We start from the raw sequence: 25913 nt of genomic DNA on the forward strand, positions 1-25913 counted from the left end.
CAAGATAATCTTGATTCTATCTGATAGAGAGTGATGAAACTTAGTGTGTAGTTTGATTGCTCGATACTTTTTAAAAAAATAAATGTGTGATTAATTAATATGTGTCATCTATTTATTTTAGGATTTCAGCGGGGGGGACATCAGCCTCACTGTTAGCTTGTTTTTTTATTAATTTATATCCTTTATTTATTATTATTTAAAAATAAATATTTGAAAAATAAAATATTATTATTTAAAAAAAAAAAAAATATGATACCAACTAAGACAATTGACCACACAATTAACATAACATAATCTGCTTTTTACTAGGAATAACATAGCCTCAGTTGTTGTAATCATTCAAGTGAAATGCAATTATCTGATCAATCTCAACTGAAGTCATGGCACTACAATTTAAAATCTCCTATACCACCCCTATTCCCAACAGAACTTTGGAACGTTCATCTGATAACACTTGGTGGTGGGTCTCGCACTAACAATCCATGCAAGTCTTGGAACAGGGCATTCAGTTCCCTGCTGGGAATATCAAACCCCACAATCTGGCGGGCTCTCAAACATCTCCGTCTGGATCACAGCAATGTCAAGACTGTACTCCTGCAATACTCATGCGGACAACCAATAAAAAAACAACAGAAGATCTACAAGAAAGACTTTACAACTTGTGTGCAAACCATAAAAGGTATTGGACACACCATCCGATGGAAATAATTTCACCCATATAATTTTAAATAAAATATAAAAATAATCGATTTTGTTGTGTACTTCACTTCACAAACCACAAAAACATAATTTTGAAATGATTTTAATATTATATAATATAAAAATGGGGGATTTTGACCAGAGGGGGTTCTGACTTAAAATGGTTTTGACCTAGGGGGGTTCTGACCGGAGGGGCTTTGACCGTATCCTATTACTTGTAGGGCTATCGTACATATACATGTACCAAAGCCTAATATGTTGCTAAGTTGCAATGATTATTGGAAGAAAACAACATGGAATACTACTATATTCACCTTTATTACAAAGGATTATTTCAGCATGAGCATGATATTGTTTAAACACAAACAGGTCTTTGGATCGCTAGCAAAAGTGCACAAAAATGTTTGCTTTCTTGGTGTTATCCGCAAATAAAATCTTTGCAGAACCATGTGGCCTTGGCAGTCAATGTATTAATAAGTGACAAGTGATGTGATATTATCAATTATTAAACATCGTAGCCAGTGGCAATCTGTTGAACCGTCGATAACAATCTCCTTCAGTTTTGAGACAATTATTTCAATTTGAAGTATAAATTAAAGACCAACAAAATTCTCCTGTTTTTAGGCGTATCTTCATCGTTTTCAATATGTTATATGTCGTACTTACACATCTAGGCTACAGAATTCCAAATATGGCGACACTTGTAATATGCATGCGCACCACAAATACTGTGTGATGGTGGGTGAAGGAACTGACATAGCAGCTGAATGGAAATTAAAAATACCTCACAACACTCGGCTGTTGACAATTTTACAAGCAGAAGAGCTCCCTGGTAATTTTGCAAAAGTTTTGGGTAGTTAGGCGACGAATAACACTGTTCGACTTTCAGGGAATGTAGCTTGTTGACGTGTGTTCTCTAAGTATCAGAAATGAATACAGATTCTGGGAATGGATCTTCAACACTTTATTTCGGGGGCAAATAATTAACAGCAACAATTTAACAACTTATAATTTCCTATGTATCGGACCTCCAACTAGTATATATGTTCCCCAAGCTGGTCTCTCCAACTATTAATCATCTTACATACATTTGTCTATTTATACAAATTAGTTACTTAGAAAGTGTTGACATAAACATATAATTATTGAAGCAGTGATGGGATTTCAAAATTTTTCTTGTCTGACATTTTACCGAAAATAAAGGGGCATAACTCATATCGTTATTTAAGCAGACGAATTCGTACCACAAAAGTCACATGTCAAATATTCAAATCCCGTACGTAATAAAAATAGGTGAACCTCGCTATTTTTCATATTTAATTCCCGTACAGTATTCAATTCATACCACAATTAAAAACCACATGTCAACAAAATATTCAAATCCCGTACGTAATAAAAATTGTGACCTCGCTATTTTTCACACTTAATTCCCGTACGGCATTCAAATTTATGTCAGTAAATGTCCTACAAAATAAAGCATTTTCGTAATATGTTGAAAGAAAGCTTGCCGATCCTGCTTCGGCATCAAATTCACAACCATAATATTCCTTTAGAATTACGTGTCTTCGTTTATACGGCAGCAAATGAATGCAGAACTTCCGAAATAGTTAAATCACTTGTAAACAGGCATAGCTAACTTCAGCGAATAACACTCTTTCACAGTCACGACAGAGTGACAGGCATCATAGGCAACACAGCAGAATGATTGACATGCTTCTTAATTCCCGCCTACAAATACGTTAGAATTTCTGCCCATATAGCTATTGGTAGCCCCTCACCTTTTTGTTATTTTGCTGGGTGCGTACTAGTCTCGGTCACCCAGAAACTCCTAGTCTTCAACATATTCGTAGAATATTTTTCTGGATAATAGAGACTAATAGCCTACGTGACTCATATCACACGGCTTCATAGTAAGCACTGCCTAATAATATGTTAAGCAATATTCGTGCCGCGCTCGAGATCAAGGGAAAGTGCCACTGTGGATGAGAATTTCTATATGGATTCTTAAAAGACGTAAAAGATATTGTAGACAAAATGACTGTCCATTGATTTAGGGTGTTATTTACTCTTACGATTTGTGACATCTATGATTAGTTTATTATAGATGATGTCGGCTCACATCAATGCGATTAAGATGAGAAATGAGAAACCACGAGGTAAACAGGTGGATTAAAATTATAATCATTCTTATTGAATTGATGAATAGTCCGACAAAAGGAAAGCAATGACTTCTGTTTAGGCTTAGATTGATGAATTGTCTGACAAAGGATTAAGTCAGTCAATCAAGGCAGATTAAGTAGTTAAATCAAGGTAGGTTTATTTATACTATAGACGGTATAACACGATAAATATGTTGATCACTTAATTACCTAATAAACCCAGCGTATTATCGACGATAATCGGGTTGAGTGGTAGTTATACACTCAGTAAACTATATTAATTTCGGAATTTTGAATATTATTCACCATGTCTTGATGTCCGATTGGGCATATTCCCGGTCGGACAATTTTGGGCGTTTGGAAAAAAGATTCGGACAAGTCCGGAATATACGGGCAAAATCCCATCACTGGTTTTAAGCATTAATAAAATCAAAATCCTTATTTTTCAATTAATCAAAGTAACATAATCTATCACTATTTTCATGATAATAATTTCTATTTTTGTACATAGGATTCCTGTAAGGCCTAAAGTAGTGCTGGGTATCGCGACTGCAGTCACGATACGATACGTATTGCGATTCATGTGCCACGATACGATACGTATCGCGATTCATAACTAGGTCATAGATTTATCAATAAAACATTAAATATGTAATTGTGTTTTTAATGAAGCTTGAACTTCACCGCAGGGTTAACTGGTCGTCTTCTTAATCTTAGCAGACGAACTTAGACAGTCGCCACTATGGTGTCTTGTCAAGTGAGTGCCGAGATTGGTTGTATTACCACAATATTTTAGAATAGTTTTGCATATATTCTACAAACAACTTTCGTTGTGTCACCTTTTAAAAACCCAAAGTTTTCCCAAACTTTAGAGGCGCTATTGCACTTTCGTACCTCTACCAGTTCCTGTGGTCGTAGGCACTTGAAATTTTCAGAGGATGTTAAGGGGGGCTAGCAATGACCTAATTTCAGCTGAATCGATCAATAACTTTTTATTTTACCGACCTTTTAATTTCTAACGAGAGAGAACTTCATCCGTTTGACGCCATTTGCTTTGTTTACTATTTAGACTCGAATAACAAGACACTAAGACGGAAACTGACACACTGCACTAGTTGCCTAACACTGCAGTTCATAAAAATTAATATAATTTTCGTATACTTTAATTTTTGCGCGAAGCCACCATTTTCTATAAAATAATATTTGGTGTTGATCAGTGGATTGGCCTTTAGGTGTGACTATTGCCGTGACCTTGAGTCCAAACTTCCCATCCATATCGGGGCCTTTGCGTTTATGCTTGCCGTGGCCTTATTTCTTAATGTATTATCAGAGTTAATGTTCGAGGTGAAAGCAGAGACGACGTCCTTCAGAAAAGATAATTGGGTCAAAGTCGTAGGTCAAGGTCATCTTACAGAAAACTAAACGCAAACTTTTCAAAGTCATTTTTGGGACATTTATTATTAACGCAAATACGCAATACTTATATTATTGTATAGCCATACCACCGAATTGTTAGCGTGCTGTATCATAAAGCCTGTCATTGAGTCAACTGGCGTGGTTTCGATTACACGGTTGTACGTGACAACGCAAAGGCCATCCATCTCGGGCCCTTTGCGGGTATGCTTGCCATGGCCTTATTTCTAACTGTATTATCAAAGTTAATGTTCGAGCTGAAAGCAGAGACGATGTCCTCCAGAAAAGATAATTGGGTCAAAGTTGTAGGTCAAGGTCATCTTACAGAAAACTAAACTCAAACTTTTCAAAGTCATTTTTGGGACATTTGAACTTGACCCCGTAACCATTTTCGAGGCTATCACCTTGGCTTGAACCATCGACCTTTCACATTGACCACGCCCATTGACTTCCTTTCGGACATGGGCCCCTCTGCGTTTGACCGTTTTCTGATCGAGCGATGTGCGACAGGACCAAGGTAAACGTCCATGATTCAAGCCAAGGTGATAGCCTTCGAAAATGGTTACGGGGTCAAGGTCGTAAGTCAAGGTCAAATGTCCCAAAAATGACTTTGAATAGTTTGAGTTTAGTTTTCTGTAAGATGACCTTGACCTACGACTTTGACCCAATTATCTTTTCTGAAGGACGTCGTCTCTGCTTTCACCTCGAACATTAACTTTGATAATACGGTAAGAAATAAGGCCACGGCAAGCATAAACGCAAAGGTTCCGATATGGATGGGAAGTTTGGACTCAAGGTCAAAATCAAGGTCACGGCAATATTCACACCTAAAGGCCAATCCACTGATAAACACCAAATAGTATTTTATAGAAAATGGTGGCTTCGCGCAAAAATTAAGTATACAAAAATTATATTAATTTTTATGAACTGCAGTGTTAGGCAGCTAGTGCAGTGTGTCGGTTTCCGTCTTAGTGTCTTGTTAGTCTAAATAGTAAACAAAGCAAATGGCGTCAAACGGATGAAGTTCTCTCTCGTTAGAAATTAAAAAGTCGGTAAAATAAAAAGTTATTGATCGATTCCGCTGAAATTCGGTGTGTGGTCATTGCTAGCCCCCCTTAACATCCTCTGAAAATTTCAAGTGCCTACGACCACGGGAACTGGTAGAGGTACGAAAGTGCAATAGCGCCACTTTAGATTTATATTTCGCTGGAGGATTTGTTATTGCGACTGTGTTTTCTGCCATTTTTATTTTTACAAGAGCTACTATCTATTATATTTACGTTCTAAATTTATAAAATTCTAGAGTAAATGTCGTTTTATGTATTTAAATATGTATGTTTTATTAACTAAGCCTTATAACAAACTTTAAAATTCGGAAACAAAAGGAAAAGGCGTTAAAATGTTGTTAATCTAAACATACGAAACTAACGGTAATTACGGTTGTGCGCTATTTATAGTAACACACATGTCAAGACTACTGTACATCGTTTGCGAAGTGTCATTGTTTCAAATAAAGTTTAGGGTATAATTTAAAGTTTTAAAGTTCATAATATATTTGAGAAAACGCAAAAAAGAATCGTGAAAAATCGATTCGGCATCCCGCGATTCAATACAGTTATGGTGAGACGGTAAATCGCGATACATAGATTCAACGATATATCGTGCCAGCACTAGCCTAAAGTGATGTTCTTGCATATTGTACTGGTTAACGTTTTCATCAGGTAAATGTAATCTGGGTCCTTGTATTCTATTTGAATTCGCATTTATGTATTATTGAGCACTATAATCTAGTTCCTCCTCCAGAACCCAATTCTTCCACTGAATGAGATATTCTTGTTTTGTGTTCTTAACTCTTTGTCTAAGCACTTTGTCGGATACTTGTACAGGTGGATTTGTTAAACATATTCCTACATGTCGATGGTCTTGACTGCTGGTACTTTTGGCACTAGACCTGGAAACATCTTTCATTGCAGCCTCACTGTCAAAATTTATTTGACAACCTTTATCATGGCTATTGGCAAGATGACTCATTGTTTCTCTTGTCACCATTAACACAGGGTTATTCCCAACAGCCACATCTTTAGTATCAGGAACATTTTGAACATCCACATCCTTTTTACTGGAGACAACAGAAATCTGTACTTTTTGGGCATCCTTCTTAGCAAAAAGTTCTAGCTGTCGCTGTCTGTCCCTTTCTCTTTTGTCAAAAGAACAATATTTCTTTTCTGAACTGGGTAATAAATTTTCTGAGAAGCCCCATTTAAAGCTGATTTGTGTAGAACCCCTATCCTGTTTGAGACTCTAAGACATTGTTAGTTGATTCAGATTTCTTATTGCTGCTATTGCTGCTGAAGGAAGAATAAAGTTAATATCCATCCCTTCTTCCAAATATATTTACAATATATCTCGCTTAGCTGTACCGGAATCAAGAGTAGACGATTTTGTTTACTCTGCCCGCTTTCTCCACCATATAACACTTTATTTCAGGACCAAATAATTAACAGCAACAATTTAACAAGCATTAATGAATATTAAAATTTGAAATTTAAAACAGAATTAAAAAATAATAACATACCATATGACCTAGACATCGGTCATACGAAAACAAAGGTCTAAAATTTCGAGGACCAATTTTGGTCCCTGAATTGACGGTTGTCCTCTAATTATCGGTGTGTATCCCATCAAATGTCCTCGAAAAAATGTATCTGCTAACACACACACACACACACACACACACAGAGGGGCGACGGCAATATACGTCCACATTATGAATGTGGATGTATAAAACGTCATGTGTTTGTATACTGTTTTACGAATCAATATTTTGAACATACATGCAGGTATAAATAGATATGTTTTGTTTATTTTTCAGCGGCGACAGAAAGTAGTTCAGAAAGAAAATGATTTTTACACTCAATTACTGAGTCAGTCTCTACCACTAGAGTTGCAATATAATGCAGATAAACATAAAGGTAAACTTGATGTATTTCATTCTTTAAAATCTACAATTTGTAAAAAAATACTGTGTGGTCCAAATGTATTGATCCAAAATCATTGACCTCAGTGTTTTTTTGCTAGGATTTGCCAAGTGAATGGAAAAAAAGGGCAATTTAATTTTATTATGAAAATTTTTTCTATAGCACAATTTCCACAAGGAGTGCTTTCCAAGGCATTTTAATAACAGGCCAATTGCCTACACATGTACATAAACAGTTCATATGGGCGGCTTATCTGACAGCCCCATTTCAATCGCAAAGAGATAAACTGTAAATGTCCGATTTAAAAAACCGTATTATTATATCACCGTTACACCCTAAGGGAGAGTGAGTTCGAATTTGGGGAAAATCAGACCAAAATTGCCGGACAAAATGGCCGCCGTTTGTACGCAAATAGTGTAAAAATAGGGTAAATCAAGGTTGTGGACCCTGTATGGGTCACAATTTTAATTCGATTTTGATGAAACTTGAAAAGCATGTTTATAACCTAAAGATCTTGGTTCCTTTGATATTGTCGCATATCAGATCGTAACTTCCTGAATTATGGCTCCTGATTGTACGCAAAATCGCCTTTTTTAGCTTGTCCCTCTGAAGGTCACAATTATTATCCGATTTAAAAAAACGTTTGATTATATCACCGTTATACCGTAATGAAGGTTGAGTTCGAATTTCGTGAAAATCAGACCAAAATTGCCGGACAAAATGGCCGCCGCTTGAACGCGAATAGTGTAAAAATATGGTATATGTCAAGTTTGTGGACCCTGTAGAGGTCGCAATTTTAATTCGATTTTGATGAAACTTGAAATGCATGTTTATAACCTAAAGATCTTGGTTCCTTTCGATATTGTCGCATATCGGATCGTAACTTCATGAATTATGGCCCCTGATTATACGAAAAATCGCCTCTTTTAGCTTGTGGTCCCTTTGAAGGTCACACTTATTATCTGATTTTAAAAATCGTTTGAATATATCACCGTAACACCATAATAAAGGTTGAGTTCAAATTTCCTGAATATCAAACCAAAACTGCCGGACAAAGTGGCCGTCTCTTGTACGGTAAAGGTGTAAAAATATGGTATATCAAGGGTTGTGGACCCTGTAGAGGTTACAATTTTAATTCGATTTTGATGAAACTTGAAATGCATGTTTATAACCCAAAGATCTTGGTTCCTTTCGATATTTGCGCATATCGAATTGTAACTTCGTGAATTATGGCCCTTGATTGTAGGAAAAATCATTTTGTTCTCTATCCATCTCTCAAAAATGTGGGCGTATCCTGCCTGGCAGCCGCTCGCTGGTTAGCTAAATTTATCATCAATAAATTTTAAATAAATCATCAGTAATCCAAATTATATCATGCTTTCAATTATTTGTGGTATATGTTGTAAATAAAATTACAAAAACAGAAGTTGAGGTTTGTTTACTTAAAATTACACGACTGTTTTTATTACTATAAAGGCTTATTTTTTTAATGTCCTTCTGCGAAAATGACTAAGTACAGCTAATTAATATGCGCATATGTCATCATTTCTTTAGTATATAGAATTTTGCAGTGAAAATACTTACTTAGGGGTTTCTCAGGCTGATCTCTTTGAAAAAAAACATTATTTTTTCTCTCTGAATATTCCAATTTCTCCTTTTGGTTACCATGGCAACGAAATTGTGTTTTTGTTAATACAGCTGTGCAGTGCATGGGTAATCTGGTAAAAACCATACTGATTCATTTTCATATGCCCAAATTTTCATGTGGACGTATATTGTCGTCACCCCCGTCCGTCCGTCTGGACGTCCATCCACAATGGTTTGTGAACAGTCTACAGGTCACAATTTTTATCCGGTTTCAATGAAACTTAAAATATAGGTTTATCACCCTAAGATCTGGGTTCCTTTTGATATTGGCATGTATCGGACTGTAACTTCATGGATTATGGCCCCTGATTGTACGAAAAATCACGTTTTTAGCTTGTGAACACTGTAGAGGTCACAATTTTTATCTGATTTATTTTAAACTTGAAATGTATGATTATAACCCAAAGATCTCGGTTCCTTTCGATATTCGCGCATATCTGAACATAACTTCTTGAATTATGGCCCCTGATTGTCCGAAAAATCGCGTTTTTAGCTTGTGGACCCTATAGAGGTCTTAATTTTTATCCGTTTTAAAAAAACCTATTATTATATCACCGTTAAACCCCAAGGACGGTTGAGTTCGAATTTCGTGAAAACCGGCCCAAAATTGACAGACAAAATGGCCGCCGATCATTCTCAAATAGCGTGAAAATATGGTATATCAAGGTTGTGGGCCCTATAGAGGTCACAATTTTTATCTGATTTTGTTGAAACTTGAAATGTATGTTTATATCCCAAAGATCTCGGGTCATTTCGATATTCGCGCACATCGGACCGTAACTTCCTGAATTATGGCCCCTGATTGTACGAAAAATTGCGTTTTTAGCTTGTAGACCCTATAGAGGTCATAATTTTTATCCGATTTAAAAAAACATATTATTATATCACCGTTACAGCCTAAGGAAGACTGAGTTCGAATTTCGTGAAAATCGGCCCAAAACTGACAGACAAAATGGCCGCCCCTCGTTCTCAAATAGCGTAAAAATATGGTATATCAAGGTTGTGGACCCTATAGATGTCATAATTTTTATCCAATGTTTTTGAAACTTGAAATGTAAGTTTATAACCCAAAGATCATGGTTCCTCTCGATATTCGCGCATATCGGACCGTAACTTCCTGAATTATGGCCCCTGATTGTACGAAAAATCGTGTTTTTAGCTTGTGGACCCTATAGAGGTCATAATTTTTATCCGATTTAAAAAAACGTATTATTATAACACCTTACACCCTAAGGACGGTTAAGTTCGAATTTCGTGAGAATCGGCCTAAAACTGACAGACAAAATGGCCGCCCTTCGTTGTCAAATAGCTTAAAAATATGGTATATCAAGGTTTTGAACCCTATAGAGGTCACAATTTTAATCCTATTTTGATGAAACTTGAAATGTAAGTTTATAACCCAAAGATCTTGGTTCCTTTCGATATTCGCGCATATCGGAACGTAACTTCCTGAATGATGGCCCCTGATTGTACGAAAAATCGCAATTTTAGCTTGTGGACCCCATAGAGGTCATAATTTTTATCCGATTTAAAAAAACGTATTATTATATCACCGTTAGATCTTAAGGACGACTGAGTTCGAATTTCGTGAAAATCGGTCCAAAATTGACAGACAAAATGGCCGCCCTTCGTTCTCAAATAGCGTAAAAATATGGTATATCAAGGTTGTGGAACCTATAGAGGTCAAAATTTTTATCCGATTTTTTTGAAACTTGAAATGTAAGTTTATAACCCAAAAATCTTGGTTCCTTTGATATTCGCGCATATCGGACCGTAACTTCCTGAATTATGGCCTCTGATTGTACAAAAAATCACTTTCTTCCATCTCTCGAAAATGTGGGCGTATCCTGCCTGGCAGCCGCTGGTTAGAAGTACTTTGACCATGTTTGAATTAATCTTATAACATTTAAACATATAAATATTTAAATATATAATTTATCAGATTTCAGTAAAACACAACTTGATAAATAATAGTAACATTAACTGTGTATCAGTTAAACTATTTACAAATCTATCTACATTTTGTATGCTCACACATATTCATAAATTCAAATTTTAATGTAAAAAAAACCTCAAATTTTCCATTACTTTTTATATAATAACTAAAAACCGCACGCTATTGTCAGCTAAGATTTATTAAAATCATAATAATTTGAATGATAATATGTCAAATCTCGTGACGTCAGAGCGTTTTTTTCCCGCGAGCGTCTCCTGTAAACAAACGGTAATTTCGCTAACATTTCAATAATTTTTAATCTAAATCTTTGCAGATATTGAGATTGATATTAAACTATTACAATTCAATTGCTAGTATTGCATTTACATAAAATAGTAATTCAGAATCGTAGATTGAAGTGGGCTATATTTCAGCCGGTGGCTGTCCGATTTCACACTAAAGTCACATGACCTGAAACCCCTATTTATAGATAATTTACAATGATCCAATTTCATACTTTATTTTTATTAATTTTAATGAAAATATTACCCTTATTCTAATTTCTATCAATTATAGATGTTATATCTGCAGGAGTCCATCCAAAAATTCTTTTTAGTGTCTGTCGCAACGTCAAATTCCGGGGAACTTCTTACTGACGTCATGGGACACCCCACTCCTTTTACGGAAATTCCGCTAATGTTCGATTTGATATGCTAGCTTTATTTTCGTATAAGAAGAAAGTTTAAATCAAGGCGAACAAAATGATATGACATGACACAGGTTTTAATTTCTTTGACGCAACGGAAAACTATTTAAAAGTTTTCTAAGAAGTATTTAGCAATGAAAATAGTAATTTTATTCAACCACAAGGTCATTATTAAAAAATATGAAACTACTGCTAAACATTCATATTAAAATATTTATTGTTAGTGTTTTGAAACATCCGCAGAAAATACCTCGAACTTTGATTACAACGATGAATAAATAAATATTTTGACGTCGTTTTTTATTTCGGTGATAACCGGAGCGTCACAGACGTTTTTCAAAAGCCGTTAAAAGTATTAAAACCTATCCACATTCGTTTTTTTTTTCTCAAGGAAACATCATTTTGTTTGAGGTTGTTACAAAAAACGTAACCTACGGTTTTGCATAGGCCCATTGTATTTGTGACAGATCTTTTAATTAGTGGGGAAAACCTTATTTTTTCTTTTTCTTAGACAACAAAATGGCAGCATATGGCACACCTATTACTATACCATTATCATTACACCAATTAAATACATTTAGTAAATCCTCTCGAAGGGCAATCTCTATATTAGCTAGATTGTTGCTATAGAAGTGAAGGGTACTGACATCAGCAAAAAGATCAGTATGACATTTAATGACATGAAGTGGGAGATCGTTTATAAAATCAAGAAAAGTAATGGACCAATATTGGATCCCTGTGGGACCCCACATTTCACATCAGTAACAGTTGAATGAACTGCCCCTAAGACTACTTGTTGCTTTCGAAATTCCAGATAGGATGAAATTAGTTCATGCGATTTCAAGTCAAATTTGTATAATTCAGAATCATTCTCTCCCTTTGCGGTTAAAAATGCCTCTAATGTTTCTATAGTTGAATTGACCATAGGTCGTATCATCGAGAGATTGAGAGTTTCTCTTTGAAAAACTGTTACCAATTTTTCCATGCATTGAAGAACATCCGAAAGCATGTATGTCGTGGCTATAAAAGAATAAGTTTTTAAGATTTTCTGTAAACCAGCAGCCACAGCATTTTTGCGGTCAGCAGCCTCTCCTTCGATCTCCATAACCAGAACGGGTCAATTTAATTTTGTCAATTTAACAGCTCGACCAAGGGACAGCCATCTCAATGTCGATGGTTGTTTTACAGTCGAAAATTCAGTATCTGACAATTCCTTTGACAAATCACGTAACCGATTATACCATGTGACAGAATATTCATAAAGTTTATACACCTCATTTAGTGTTTTCCGGTAGTCCGCAATCTTTTTTGATAAATTGGCAGCATCCTGTGACGCAAGAGCCACGCGGTGAGTAATGCAGTGAACGTGTATCAAAAACGGAGTGTCAGTTGGCAGTTTAACTCCTACACCATTCCGAATTCCTGTCATCACACTAGCTCCGTCACTACCCAAACTAATTACTTTATTTAAAGGAATTCTCCATTCTTTAAAAACTTCCTTTATTTTGACAACGATACATTTGGCCGTGCCACTATGAACTGAATAATTTCCTAAAAATATTGTCTCGCCTTTTGCAGTGTTATTTAAAATTCGCAAAAATATTAGTTTTTTCTCTGTGACTACATTAACGGTTTCATCAACAATAATATCAACATATTTACTGCTAGCTATTTTATCTTCCAATTTGTCAACCGTTGTTTGAACCAAGGCCGTTTCCATATCTTCAAAACTATTGGAATGTGTGTAAATGACACCAGTTAATGCAGGGCATCCATTTTGTTTTTGTAATTGCATAAGTCCATAAAATTTACTGCTAGAAATGTTCTCTTTGGCCATAAACAAAACCTTTCTCATCATTGTCGTTTAATTGTCATCAATTTTTTCTCGTGCTTGTGCCATGTGAATTTGCATGTTGGATTTTTGGGAAGGGATGACCGGCACTATCTTTATGATCTTATAATGCCGCTTTCTGAAAATTAGATCGACCCTTAGTAAAGCCATTTTGTTTTCCAGCTGCCTCACAGTATACGCAAAACATCAATCTACGATCGCCCCCTTCAAAACGAAGCCATTTGGATTCTTCAAGCCACTGTTGTTGGAACTGCCTTGCTTGAGGTACTTTGCACAGGGGCAGTTTTAGTAGCTTTCGATGTGCTGGGGCAGGGAGCATCATTATTATCAGCGACGACAGATTCATCGTCGCCGCCGATATTTTTATCACCGCCCCCGTTGAAAAAAGACGAAAGATTCATCTGCTTTGACGCCATTTTGTGATGGCCACAGCGTCATTGAGCAGCAATTATCCAGATGGAAAAAACGGCACACTCAAGTTACTATAAATAGCACCGCTGTTTGACAGCCATTGGCGCAAGGATTTTGACACGAGAGATGAATGGAGAGATAAAGTAGAGCAGTTAATTTGTTGACATTTATGTTTACCAGTCCCACGGACCGATGGAAAGATTATTTACCTATACATCTTAAAATTTACCGGTATAAAACCGGAAAATACCGGTTATCGGAAACTCTGTTTAAATTTATACACAGTGTTTAAGGTCATGAGACAATGAAGCAAAGTGATTTTCAATGATATCCGATAATTAGGGCCAGAGTTATGGCCCTTGATCACTTTGAAATATCTTGTGACGCTCTAGAGGCTTATGTTATCATCCGATTGACTTCAGATTGATACACAGATTTTAAGGTCTTGATCAATGAACAAGTATATTGATTTTCAATGAATCGCTAAATCCATGATATTAAATGTTTGGTATGCTAAACGTTAGCATGGGGCAGAACTTTATAAAAACCAAACAAATTCTAATGATTTTCTGATAATTACTTAACTCATTGACCCCTAGACTTAATTCATTATCTACTACTGTCTCTCCCTAAGCCAATTAACTAGACAATAGCTTATCTCCCTGGAGCTACTTAAAGGATTATCCATTAATCCAATATATTGTCTACGATATCACCTTAGGTGGAAGTGGACGTAAAACCCCAGAAACGAACGAACGAATCCAATATATTGCAGAGAACACAAAATAACACACAAACTATTATTCCAGTCAAAAAATGTTCATATATTTAAATGAAGATATATAATTGGGCATCAAAATGGTCTAACTTTTAAGCACTAATACAAAGTAACAACAAAGTTATTCTTTATTTAAATTCAACAATGTTTAGCACACGCACATTGTACAACAGGCCATAGCATGCTTCCGTAGGCATTCGTCTAATTGACGATCAAAATGTGCAAGATTTACTACAATAAGCAAATTAAAAAATCCAACTATTTTTATCCTCATTTAAATGTCCTAAAAGTGTTGAAAAAATCACTGAATTTAACTTAGTTTGCTGAACAAAGTCGGTATTGTATTCGTCGACCACGGGCCAACATTTTGATTTGTTTTCGTAGTAAGTCGTATCTGGGTCATCTTCTTCTCCGTTTATAATCCCGGAAAAAACAATTTCCCGAACACTATTGAGATTAATATTCACATCTAAAATACCCTTTGATAAAAATCCTACAAATTCTGATTCGGAATCACTTTCCATAGCAAAGAAATTATTAAAAGAGGGAGCGCTGGGATATTACAATTCGACGAAGAGTGGCTGCCATTTTTGGTGCACCGTATATCACGTATATCTTCTTCTCTGTTTCATACAGTACGGCCGTCACGATGGTTTGACGGGACACGATATTACCGTGTTTTTTTTATCGTGGAATTCCGTGATTTACCGAGTGAACACCGAGCGAATATCGAGTGCCACGATAGCACTGCCTCGGTGTTGGAAACACGATGTGACTCGGTGTTTTAATTAAACCATGCCTCTGATCGTTTATTTTAGGATGAAGTACATATAGAGCTATACATTGTTATTATAGATCACTTAATGTGTCGGTAGCTACGTGTGAAGATTGGCGTACGCGTTTCTTTGATCTGTTATATCATGGACCGTATATAGGGTTATATCACAGGGTAATTCTGTTATTTAAACCCGGGTATTGTCATATTTTAAACAGAAATATGCTTATACCGATACATTATTACTTCATTAATATGTTCGACATTTGTAAGACTTGCATCGATGGCCCATTACAAATTCAATCAAATTACTGAAAAATTATAAAATGACACCAATATATGCTAGTCTTACCGGGGGCGTAGATTTATCCATCTAAATAGTAATTCACATACTGATAAATAATTCTGGTTTAAATCACAAATAAATTAAAAGCCTTTGTCTCCTGATATGTAGTCACACAAAGTCAGAATTCACCGTCAACAAGTTTATGGAACTTTGCTGAATACATGTACATTGACACGTATCAGTCCGATAATACCTTGCTGACGTTTTCATTTCGGCACCATAGAGTCTGGTGGATGCATACTGTCAATCAAGGTTCCACAATGAGAACTGACACGTGACATGAAAGGAAATCGACTGACAGAACATAGACGCCCCTTTAACAACAAACTATTACCTTGTTGTAGTCTTGTGCTCGTGGACAATATGACTTTTATTGTTAATTGTCAGTAGTAATAATTACATATTTTCAAAAGAGATGTCGATTTCTTTTTGATTATACATGTAGCTTCAGTCCATTCAATTACCTGTATTTATTACTCAAATGGTTTCTTAATTAGCAGAATGTGAAAATAAAGAAAACAAAGTTACACTTAAAATATGACTACGGTAACCAAGAAGTTATTCGTCGCGATTTCACGGGGTTGTTAGGATTCGACCTGACCCCCATCCAATCCGCTACATGTAATACCAATTTGTAACGAGTAATTGTGATTACTCTGTTACGGTAAAACTCGTATTTTTTTTTTAAAATCGGTGCAGGCTTAAGGTTCATGCATGCAGAGCGGCTTATGAACAAAATGATGTTTAGTCATTTGCAGTTGACATATTCTGCCTTACACCGGTGGAAATCATTTCATTATATTGTGCACAAACGTCATTCCTTAAATAGCCCCACCCCCCTTTAACAACTGAATTTTCTGTTAGACCATTTATTCTACACTCTTTGATGTGCTTTCTAGATTAATTAATTTCATAACTATTGAAGAGGACCAGTTGGTTGTTTATATTGTTTTATTTACCTAACGATCAACGATAAGTTCACCAATGTTTTTGTAATAAAGTAGACCCGTATTGTTTGCTGATTGTCTTTATCCCATGAGTTAAAAAATTGGCGATGGTTAATATTGGGTCAACAATAATTCCTTAAATTGCGCCGGAGCCCCTTTTACATAAACGGAATTCGCATTTATTTTGTAATAAAGTAGACCCGTATTGTTTGCTGATTGGCTTTATCCCATGAGTTAAAAAATTGGCGATGGTTAATATTGGGTCAACAATAATTCCTTAAATTGCGCCGGAGCCCCTTTTACATAAACGGAATTCGCATTTTATAAGACGGCGATTATTCGTACATGTATGTCGGGCCAAAAGGTCATTTCTTAAATAGTACGAACCTCCCTTTAACACTCCCTTTAACAAGAGAAATTGAAATGATATGTTTCGGCATGATAAATAATGTTAAAACTAATCGTTAATCTATTTTCCGTACACGAAACTAAACAACTCCAAATATAAGGAAACATTGTCGTGAATTTATCAGTTAGATTTTCGGCTGATATCTTTTACCGCTTACATAATGTACATTATTAAAAATTTTAGCAATATGTAAAAAGTATTTACCTTACTCTTTATACTCATATTGTAGATGTTAATTATCCTTAATAATTATCACAGGCAAATATAAAAATAATACCAATCCAAATTAATATCCTTTTGCATATAAACTTGCATATATAATCAACTTGGAATACCAAAATTTAAATCGTAACGCATTGTGGTCTAAACAGTATCATAAATTATAAAATAAACCATAAATCAATGGACCTGTTGTAAGGTGAACACTGCATGGTTTCTGGCAACTTTGGGTCTTTGCGGCATAATGTAGTCTTAACCAATAAAAACAACAAAGTGTCTACGTGCGATTTTATTCTTTGATCTTGGATCCAAGGGACATTTCTGTTATTCAAACCAATCTGCACGAGAATGACAACATACAAGTTGACAGTTATCATTGATTTGGGGTTCATGTGGAATAGATTCTTCCATCGAAATACAGTTATTCTTTTCTAAAATAAAACGAGTGCCTTGGATTTTTGCGTGGATTTGATAGCGGTTATAATTAACTAATATTCTCTTACATCGGAGACTTGTGTCGCGTTCATTTCATTTTTACGGTAAGTACGAACTTATGTGTCTGATTTGAAAGCGCTTTCGAACCCCGTTGCAAGTTCTATTTGTCTTATTTCTATTTGTAAGACCGGTAACCCAAATACCGTTATAGTTTGCAATTTAAAAGTCTATCTTTGCCGTGATTCGAGAGTAGTTCTTAACTATAAACTCATAATATAGTAAATATGCAAAACAATTTGAACACGGCATAAATATCTAAACTGTGTAATACATGTATAGTCTTATGCATACGTGTCCTTCAAAGTGTACTAGACATGCAGCTTTACATGACTGGTTGGAAATGTAACCGCATATATCGTGCAGAATATGTGAACACGCATGTTCTAACTCTACAACGTGACCTAATGCGTCCGTATTATTAAAATATTCAACATTCATAACAACGTGGCTGTATATCGTTTTGACATCGATTGTTTATGACAAATAAATACCGTTAATTTTGCATGTAAAATTACACCGAGGCCTATCGTGTCGCACGACTATCGTGGCACACGATAGCGACTGCTACACCGAGTTATTTATCGTGGCGTTATCGTGGCAATTTTCAACAAAAAACGACACGATAATCGTGTTTCATCAACACCGAGTTATTTATCGTGGCAATATCGTGGCGTTATCGTGGCAATTTTCAACAAAAAACGACACGATAATCGTGTTTCATTAAAGCGTCGCGGCGGGCGTACTGTATCTCAGAAAAATCACTTTCCCCGGAACATTTCTTATTACTGAGATTAATATTCACATGTAAATAAATATCCTTTGCTAAAATTCCTTCAAATTCTGAATCGGGATCACTTTCCATAGCAAAGAAATTATTAGATGAACGAGCGTGAAAATATTAAAACGTACAAAATGGCGCCCTATGACACGAATTTTCTCTAGAGTTCACAACCTTATAACCCCGAAACCATTGATGTGGCATATATGTTTTATGATTTCAATCATTAGTTCAAACTATACGCTTATTGGATAACTACTTTTGGAAAGCCAATCGTCTTTTTTTTATAACTTTATTGATCAATAAAACAATACATCAAAAAGCCCGGCAGCAGCCGTTGATGGGCAAATTGTCTCACGAGTTTACGACCTTTATAACCTCTAAACCTTTGATGACACCTACAAATTTTACGATTCCAGTAATTAGTTCAAACTATATATTTATTGGATAACTACTTTTTGGAAGCCAATTGACCTTTTTATACGCCCACATTTTCATGTGGACGTATTATGTCGTCGCCCCTGTCCGTCCACAATTTGTTTGTGGACACTCTAGAGGTCACAATTCTTATTCAATTTTGACGAAACTTGAAATATAAGTTTATCTCCAAAAGATCTCGGCTGCTTTCGATATAGGCATGTATCGGATCGAAACTTCATGGATTATGGCCCCTGTTTGTACGAAAAATCACGTTTTTATCCGATTTTGTTGAAACTTGAAATTTAAGTTTATAACCCAAAGATCTTGGTTCCTTTCGATATTTGCGCATATTGGACCATAACTTCCTGAATTATGGCCCATGATTGTACGAAAAATCGCGTTTTTAGCTTGTGGACCCTATAGAAGTCATAATTTTTATCCGATTTAAAAAACGATATTATTATATCACCGTTACACCCTAAGGACGGCAGAGTTTGAATTTCGTGAAAATCGGCCCAAAATTGACAGACAAAATGGCCGCCAGTCGTTCTCAAAAAGCGAGAGAATATGGTATATCAAGGTTGTGGACCCTATAGAGGTCATAATTTTTATCCGATTTTGTTGAAACTTGAAATGCAAGTTTATAACCCAAAGATTTCGGTTCCTTTCGATATTCGCGCATATCGGACCATAACTTCCTGAATTATGGCCCCTGATTGTACGAAAAATCGTCTTTTTAGCTTATGAACCCTATAGAAGTCATATTTTTTATCTGATTTAAAAAGCGTATTATTATATCAACGTTACACCCTAAGGACGACTTATTTCGAATTTCGTGAAAATCGGCCCAAAATTGACAGACAAAATGGCTGCCGTTCGTTCTCAAATAGTGTAAAAATATGGTATATCAAGGTTGTGGACCCTATAGAGGTCACAACTTTTATCCGATTTTGTTGAAACTTGAAATGTAAGTTGATAACCCAAAGATCTTGGTCCCTTTCGATATTCGCGCATATCGTACCGTAACTTGCTGAATTATGGCAGGGGGGTTGGGTGGCTGAATGGTTAGCATGTGCGCGCTGTACCATAAAGTCTGTCATTGAGTCAACTGGCGTGGTTTCGAATCCCCGGTTGTACGTGGCAAGGAGTAGGGTCGCCTGTCCAACTTTAAGGGTTTTCTCCGTCTCCTCCGGTTTCCTCCCACTGCTAAAGACCCCTACGCGCAAGCAAATTATTGAAATAAAATTAAAACCTTGTGTTAGTCCCGAAATGACCTAGTTTGAGTCGAGTGGACCTTAAACCCCATTTCTCTCTCTCTCTCTCTCTGAATTATGGCCCCTGATTGTACGAAAAATCACGTTTTTAGCTTGTGGACCCTATAGAGGTCATAATTTTTATCAAAAAATCATCACCATTACACCCTAAGGATGACTGAGTTTGAATTTCGTGAAAATCGGCCCAAAACTGACAGATAAAATGGCCGCAATTCTTTCTCACATAGAGGTCACAATTTTTATCTGATTTTGTTGAAACTTGAAATGTAAGTTTATAACCCATAGATCTTGGTTTCTTTCGATATTCACGCAAATCGTACCGTAACTTACTGAATTATGGCCCCTGATTGTACGAAAAATGGCGTTTTTAGCTTGTGGACCCTATAGAGGTCATAATTTTTACCCGATTTAAAAAAACATATTATTATATCTCCGTTATACCCTAAGGACGACTGAGTTCGAAATTCGTGAAAATCGGCCCAAAACTGACAGACAAAATGGCTGCCCCTCCTTCTCAAATTGCGTAGAAATATGGTATATCAAGGTTGTGGACCCTATAGAGGTTAAAATGTGGTCGTATATTGTCGTCGCCCCCGTCCGTCCGTCGGCTCTAGAGACTAAAGTTAATACCCGATTGACTTTAAATTTATATACAGTGTTTAAGGCCATGAAACGAAGAAGCCTATTGATTTTTAGAGATTTCCGATAATTACTGCAAGAGTTATGGCCCTTGATCACTTCAAAAAATCTTGTGGACACTCTAGAGGCTAAAGTTAGTATCCGATTGACTTTAAATTTATACACAGTGTTTAAGGTCATGAAGCGAAGAAGCCTATTGATTTTCAGCGATTTCCGATAATTACTGCCAGAGTTATGGCCCTTGATCACTTCAAAAAATCTTGTGGATGCTCTAGAGGTCAAAGTAAATATCCAATTGACGTTAAATTTATACACAGTGTCAGTCCATGCGAAAGCCGTCGGACTGTTGGTCATAACCGATAAAATAGCTCTCGGTCAGGTATTTTCATCATGAATACCGGCCCAGTTGTCCGGAAAAATTCTGGACCCGGTTTACTGACTGCTGGTTGTATTAAATCATCGCCGTATTGGCACTGACTGACGGCACTTCGTGCACGGACTGTTGAATTCTTGTTTAATTTATTGTGTTAATTTCACTATGAACAGAACGGAGCGTGAAAGTTATACGGGACACGATTATCGTGTCGTTTTTTGTTGATGAAAATTGCCACGATAACGCCACGATAAATAACTCGGTGTAGCAGTCGCTAACGTGTGCCACGATAGTCGCGGGACACGATATAGGCCTCGGTGTAATTTTACATGCAAAATTAACGGTTATATTTGTCATAAACAATCGATGTCAAAACGATATACTGCCACGATGTTATGAATGTTAAATATTTTCGTTAATAATACGGACGCGTTAGGTAAAGTTGTCTAGTAAGAACACGCGTGTTCACATATTCTGCACGATATATGCTGTTACATTTCCAACCAGTCATGTCTAGTACATTTTGAAGAACACGTATGCATAAGACTATACATGTTTAGAGTGCATAGTTAAGAATTACTCTCGAATCACAGCAAAGATAGACTTTAAAATTGCAAACTATAACGGTATTTAGGTTACCGGTCTTACAAATAGAAATAAGACAAATAGAACTTGCAACGGGAGTCGAAAGCGCTTTCAAATCAGACATAAGAAGCTCGTACTTACCGCAAAAATGAAATGAACGCGACACAAGTCTCCGATGTCAGAGAATATTAGTAAAGTATAACCGCTATCAAATCCACACAAAAATCCAAGGCACTCATTTTATTTTAGAAAAGAATAACTGTAGGCTCGATAGAAGAGCCTATTCTACATGAACCCCAAATCAATGGTAACTGTCAACTTGTATGTTGTCATTCTCGTGCAGATTTGTTTGAATAACATAAATTTCCCATGTATCAAAGATCAAAGAATAAAATCGCACGTAGCCACTCTTTGTTGTTTTTATGCGAATTCAATTAATCTAAAAGGGGCTCCGGCGCAATTTAAGGAATTATTTTTGACCCAATATTAATCATCGCCAATTTTTTAAATCATGGGATAAAGTCAGTTAACAAACAATACGGGTCTACTTTATTACAAAAACATTGGTGAACTTACCATTTTGTCTAAAATCATAACGCTAATCAACAAACAATACTATTGTTCTTTATTACAAAAACATCGGTGAACTATTGTATTTATTTATTTGTTTGTACTATATGTTATACCTGATGAGTCTTTGGCTTAAAGGCTCAATACCACTCTTGTTGGAACTGAATAATATGTCGCAATCTTTATTCTGGTCAACAAATTGTACTATTTTAGAATATTTCAATTAATTGATGATACAAATTTCATCTTAACACACCTTATTTAAAAATTTTGAAAAATTCAACATAATGGTTTGAAACGTCTAACGTAAACGTTTTCAAATGAAACTTCGATTTAAAAATATTTTCGAACCCTCTGGACAAGTGATAAAATAGGATGTAATAGATAATTTACACAACTTAAACAGGACACTTAAACATGTACTTAGATAGGGATATTATTTATTTTCTGGAGCTTTCAAGCCCGCAAGAGTGTTAATTATTGTCCCTTTAACGGACACTCAACTTACAAATATTAAATCATCGCCGTATTGGCACTGACTAACGGCACTTCGTGCACGGACTGTTGAATTCTCGTTTAATTTATTGTGTTAATTTCACTATTGTTTAAAATGTAAACAAAATCTTATCTCAATGTACGTAGTACCGTATATCGAGCTAGTCTAGTAAGTAGTAGGCTAGGTTAATCCAGACTAAAACGAAAGTCCTTTTATTGTATTAATAACATTGGCTTCTAAGGGATTATATTTTCTTTGCGCGGTCTATTTATTGTTATCATTACACAAAATGACAATTAAGGAAGTGTGCGAAAAAGTCTTTATACAATACATAATCTTTGTAATAAAGTAAAGTATTTCCCCCTTATATATACTGTTTGTTGTTTTTCGAGTTTTAGGCCATTATTACTTATTTTATGCATATTTTTGGTATGAACTTTTTTGGACCAGTAAAATCTCATTCAGTCCAGTAATAGTTGGAATAATACCTGCCCAAATGTCCAGTAAAAAAAATATCATTTCGCATGGACTGCACAGTGTTTAAGGTCATGAGACGAAGAAGCCTATTGATTTTCAGCGATTTCCAATAATTACTGCCAGGGTTATGGCCCTTGATCACTTCAAAAAATCTTGTGGACGTTCTAAAGGCCAAAGTTAATATCCGATTGACTTCAAATTTATACACAGTGTTTAAGGTCATGCGACGAAGACGCCTATTGATTTTCAGCGATTTCCGATAATTACTGCTAGAGTTGTCGCCCTTGATCACTTTAAAAAATCTTGTGGACACTCTACAGGCCAAAGTTAATATTCGATTGACGTCAAATTTATACACAGTGTTTAAGGTCATGAGATGAAGAAGCCTATTGATTTTCAGCGATTTCCGATAATTACTGCAAGAGTTATGGCCCTTGATCACTTTAAAAAAAATCTTGTGGACGATCTACAGGTCAAAGTTAATATCCGATTTATACACAGTGTTTAAGGTCATGAGACAAAGAAGTCTATTCATTTTCAGTGATTTTCGATAATTACTGTCACAGTTATGGCCCTTGATCACTTTGAAAAATCTTGTGACGCTCTAGAGGCTAAAGTTATCATCTGATTGACTTCAGATTGATACGCAGAGTTTAAGAGCTTGAGACGAACAAGTATATTGATTTTCAATGAATTTTTATGTCTTGAACAGCTAAATCCATGATATTAAAAACCAAACAAATTCTAATGATTTTCTGATAATTACTTCATGAGTGTATTATAAATGTTTCATTACCGAAAGAAGTAAAAATATGCGACAACACTTGTTGACTGCCCTGACGATTTAGCTGCTGTGGGCATATGATTTGTTGCCTGGCAACCTATCTTTATCTGATTTTGTTGATACTTGAAATGTAAGTTTATAACCAAAAGATCTTGGTTCCTATTGATATTTGCGCATATCGAATTGTAATTTCCTGAATTATGGCCCTTGATTGTAGGAAAAATCACTTTCGTTTTAGCTTGTTTTCTATCCATCTCTCGAAAATGTGGGCGTATCCTGCCTGGCAGCCGCTGGTTAACTGATTTTAAAAAAAACGTATTATTATATCACCGTTACACCCTAAGGACAGCTGAGGTCGAATTTCTTGACAATTGGCTCAAAATTGACAGACCAAATGGCCGCCGTTCGTTCTCAAATAGCGTAAAAATATGGTATATCAAGGTTCTGGACCCTATAGAGGTCACAATTTTTATCCGATTTTGTTGAAACTTGAAATGTAAGTTTATAACCCAAAGATCTCGGTTCCTTTCTATATTCGCACATATCAGACCATAACTTCCTGAATTATGGCCCCTGATTGTACGAAAAATCACATTTTTAGCTTGTGGACCCTATAGAGGTCATAATTTTTATCTGATTTAAAAAACCATATTATTATATCACCGTTACACCCTAAGGACGGCTGAGTTTGAATTTCGTGAAAATGCGCCCAAAATTGACAGACAAAATGGCCGCCGTTCATTCTCAAATAACGTAAAAATACGGTATATCAAGGTTGTGGACCCTATAGAGGTCACAATTTTAATCCGATTTTTTTAAACTTGAAATGTAAGTTTATTTCAGATATAACATGGACAAGACCATTTTTGATGAAAAAATTGACCAAAATCACTTTAACAAAATGGAATTTTTGAGAAAACCTTCATATTTTGGAGTTACTGTGGAAATCAGAGTAATTGTTACACAAATGTGAAAATTGAAACATAATTAGCCTTAAAGTTGTATTTCATGTATTTACATCTACATTTTTATACGCCCACATTTTCATGTGGACGTATTATGTCGTCGCCCCTGTCCGTCCGTCCACAATTGTTTGTGGACTCTCTACAGGTCACAGTTCTTATCCGATTTCGCCGAAACTTGAAATATAGGTTTATCCCCAAAAGATCTCAGCTGCTTTCGATATTGGCATGTATCGGATCAAAATTTCATGGATCATGGCCCCTGTTTGTACGAAAAATCATGTTTTTAGCTTGTTGACCCTATAGAGATCACAATTTTGATCCGATTTTGTTGAAACTTGAAATGTAAGTTTATAACCCAAAGATCTCAGTTCCTTTCGATATTTGCGCATATCGGACAGTAACTTCCTGAATTATGGCCCCTGATTGTACGAAAAATCACGTTTTTATCCGATTTAAAAAACCGTTCTATTATATCACCGTTACACCCTAAGGATGACTGAGTTCGAATTTCGTGAAAATCAGCCGAAAATTGACAGACAAAATGGCCGCCGTTCGTTCGCAAATAGCGTAAGAAACTGGTATATCAAGGTTGTGGACCCTATAGGGGTCACAATTTTTATCCGATTTTGTTGAAACTTGAAATGTAAGTTTATAACCCAAAGATCTCGGTTCATTTCGATATTCGTGCATATCGGACCGTAACTTCCTGAATTATGGCCCCTGATTGTACGAAAAATCACGTTTTTAGCTTGTGGACCCTATAGAAGTCATAATTTTTATCC

The 25913-nt window shown here is 35.8% G+C and overlaps 1 protein-coding gene across 1 annotated transcript in view; it reads left to right on the forward strand.

Annotated features, from left to right (window-relative positions):
- LOC126811183 (macoilin-1) overlaps nt 1-25913 on the forward strand; it is a 268436-nt gene that overhangs the window by 125924 nt on the left and 116599 nt on the right. Inside the window, exon 6 of the mRNA XM_050536744.2 lies at nt 7144-7243. Within this exon, the coding sequence (XP_050392701.1) occupies nt 7144-7243 (100 nt within the window). The remainder of the gene's footprint in view (nt 1-7143; nt 7244-25913) is intronic.

The sequence above is a fragment of the Patella vulgata genome, chromosome 2 (genome assembly GCF_932274485.2).
Source record: "Patella vulgata chromosome 2, xgPatVulg1.2, whole genome shotgun sequence".
In the NCBI taxonomy this organism is placed as follows: Eukaryota; Metazoa; Mollusca; class Gastropoda; family Patellidae; genus Patella; species Patella vulgata.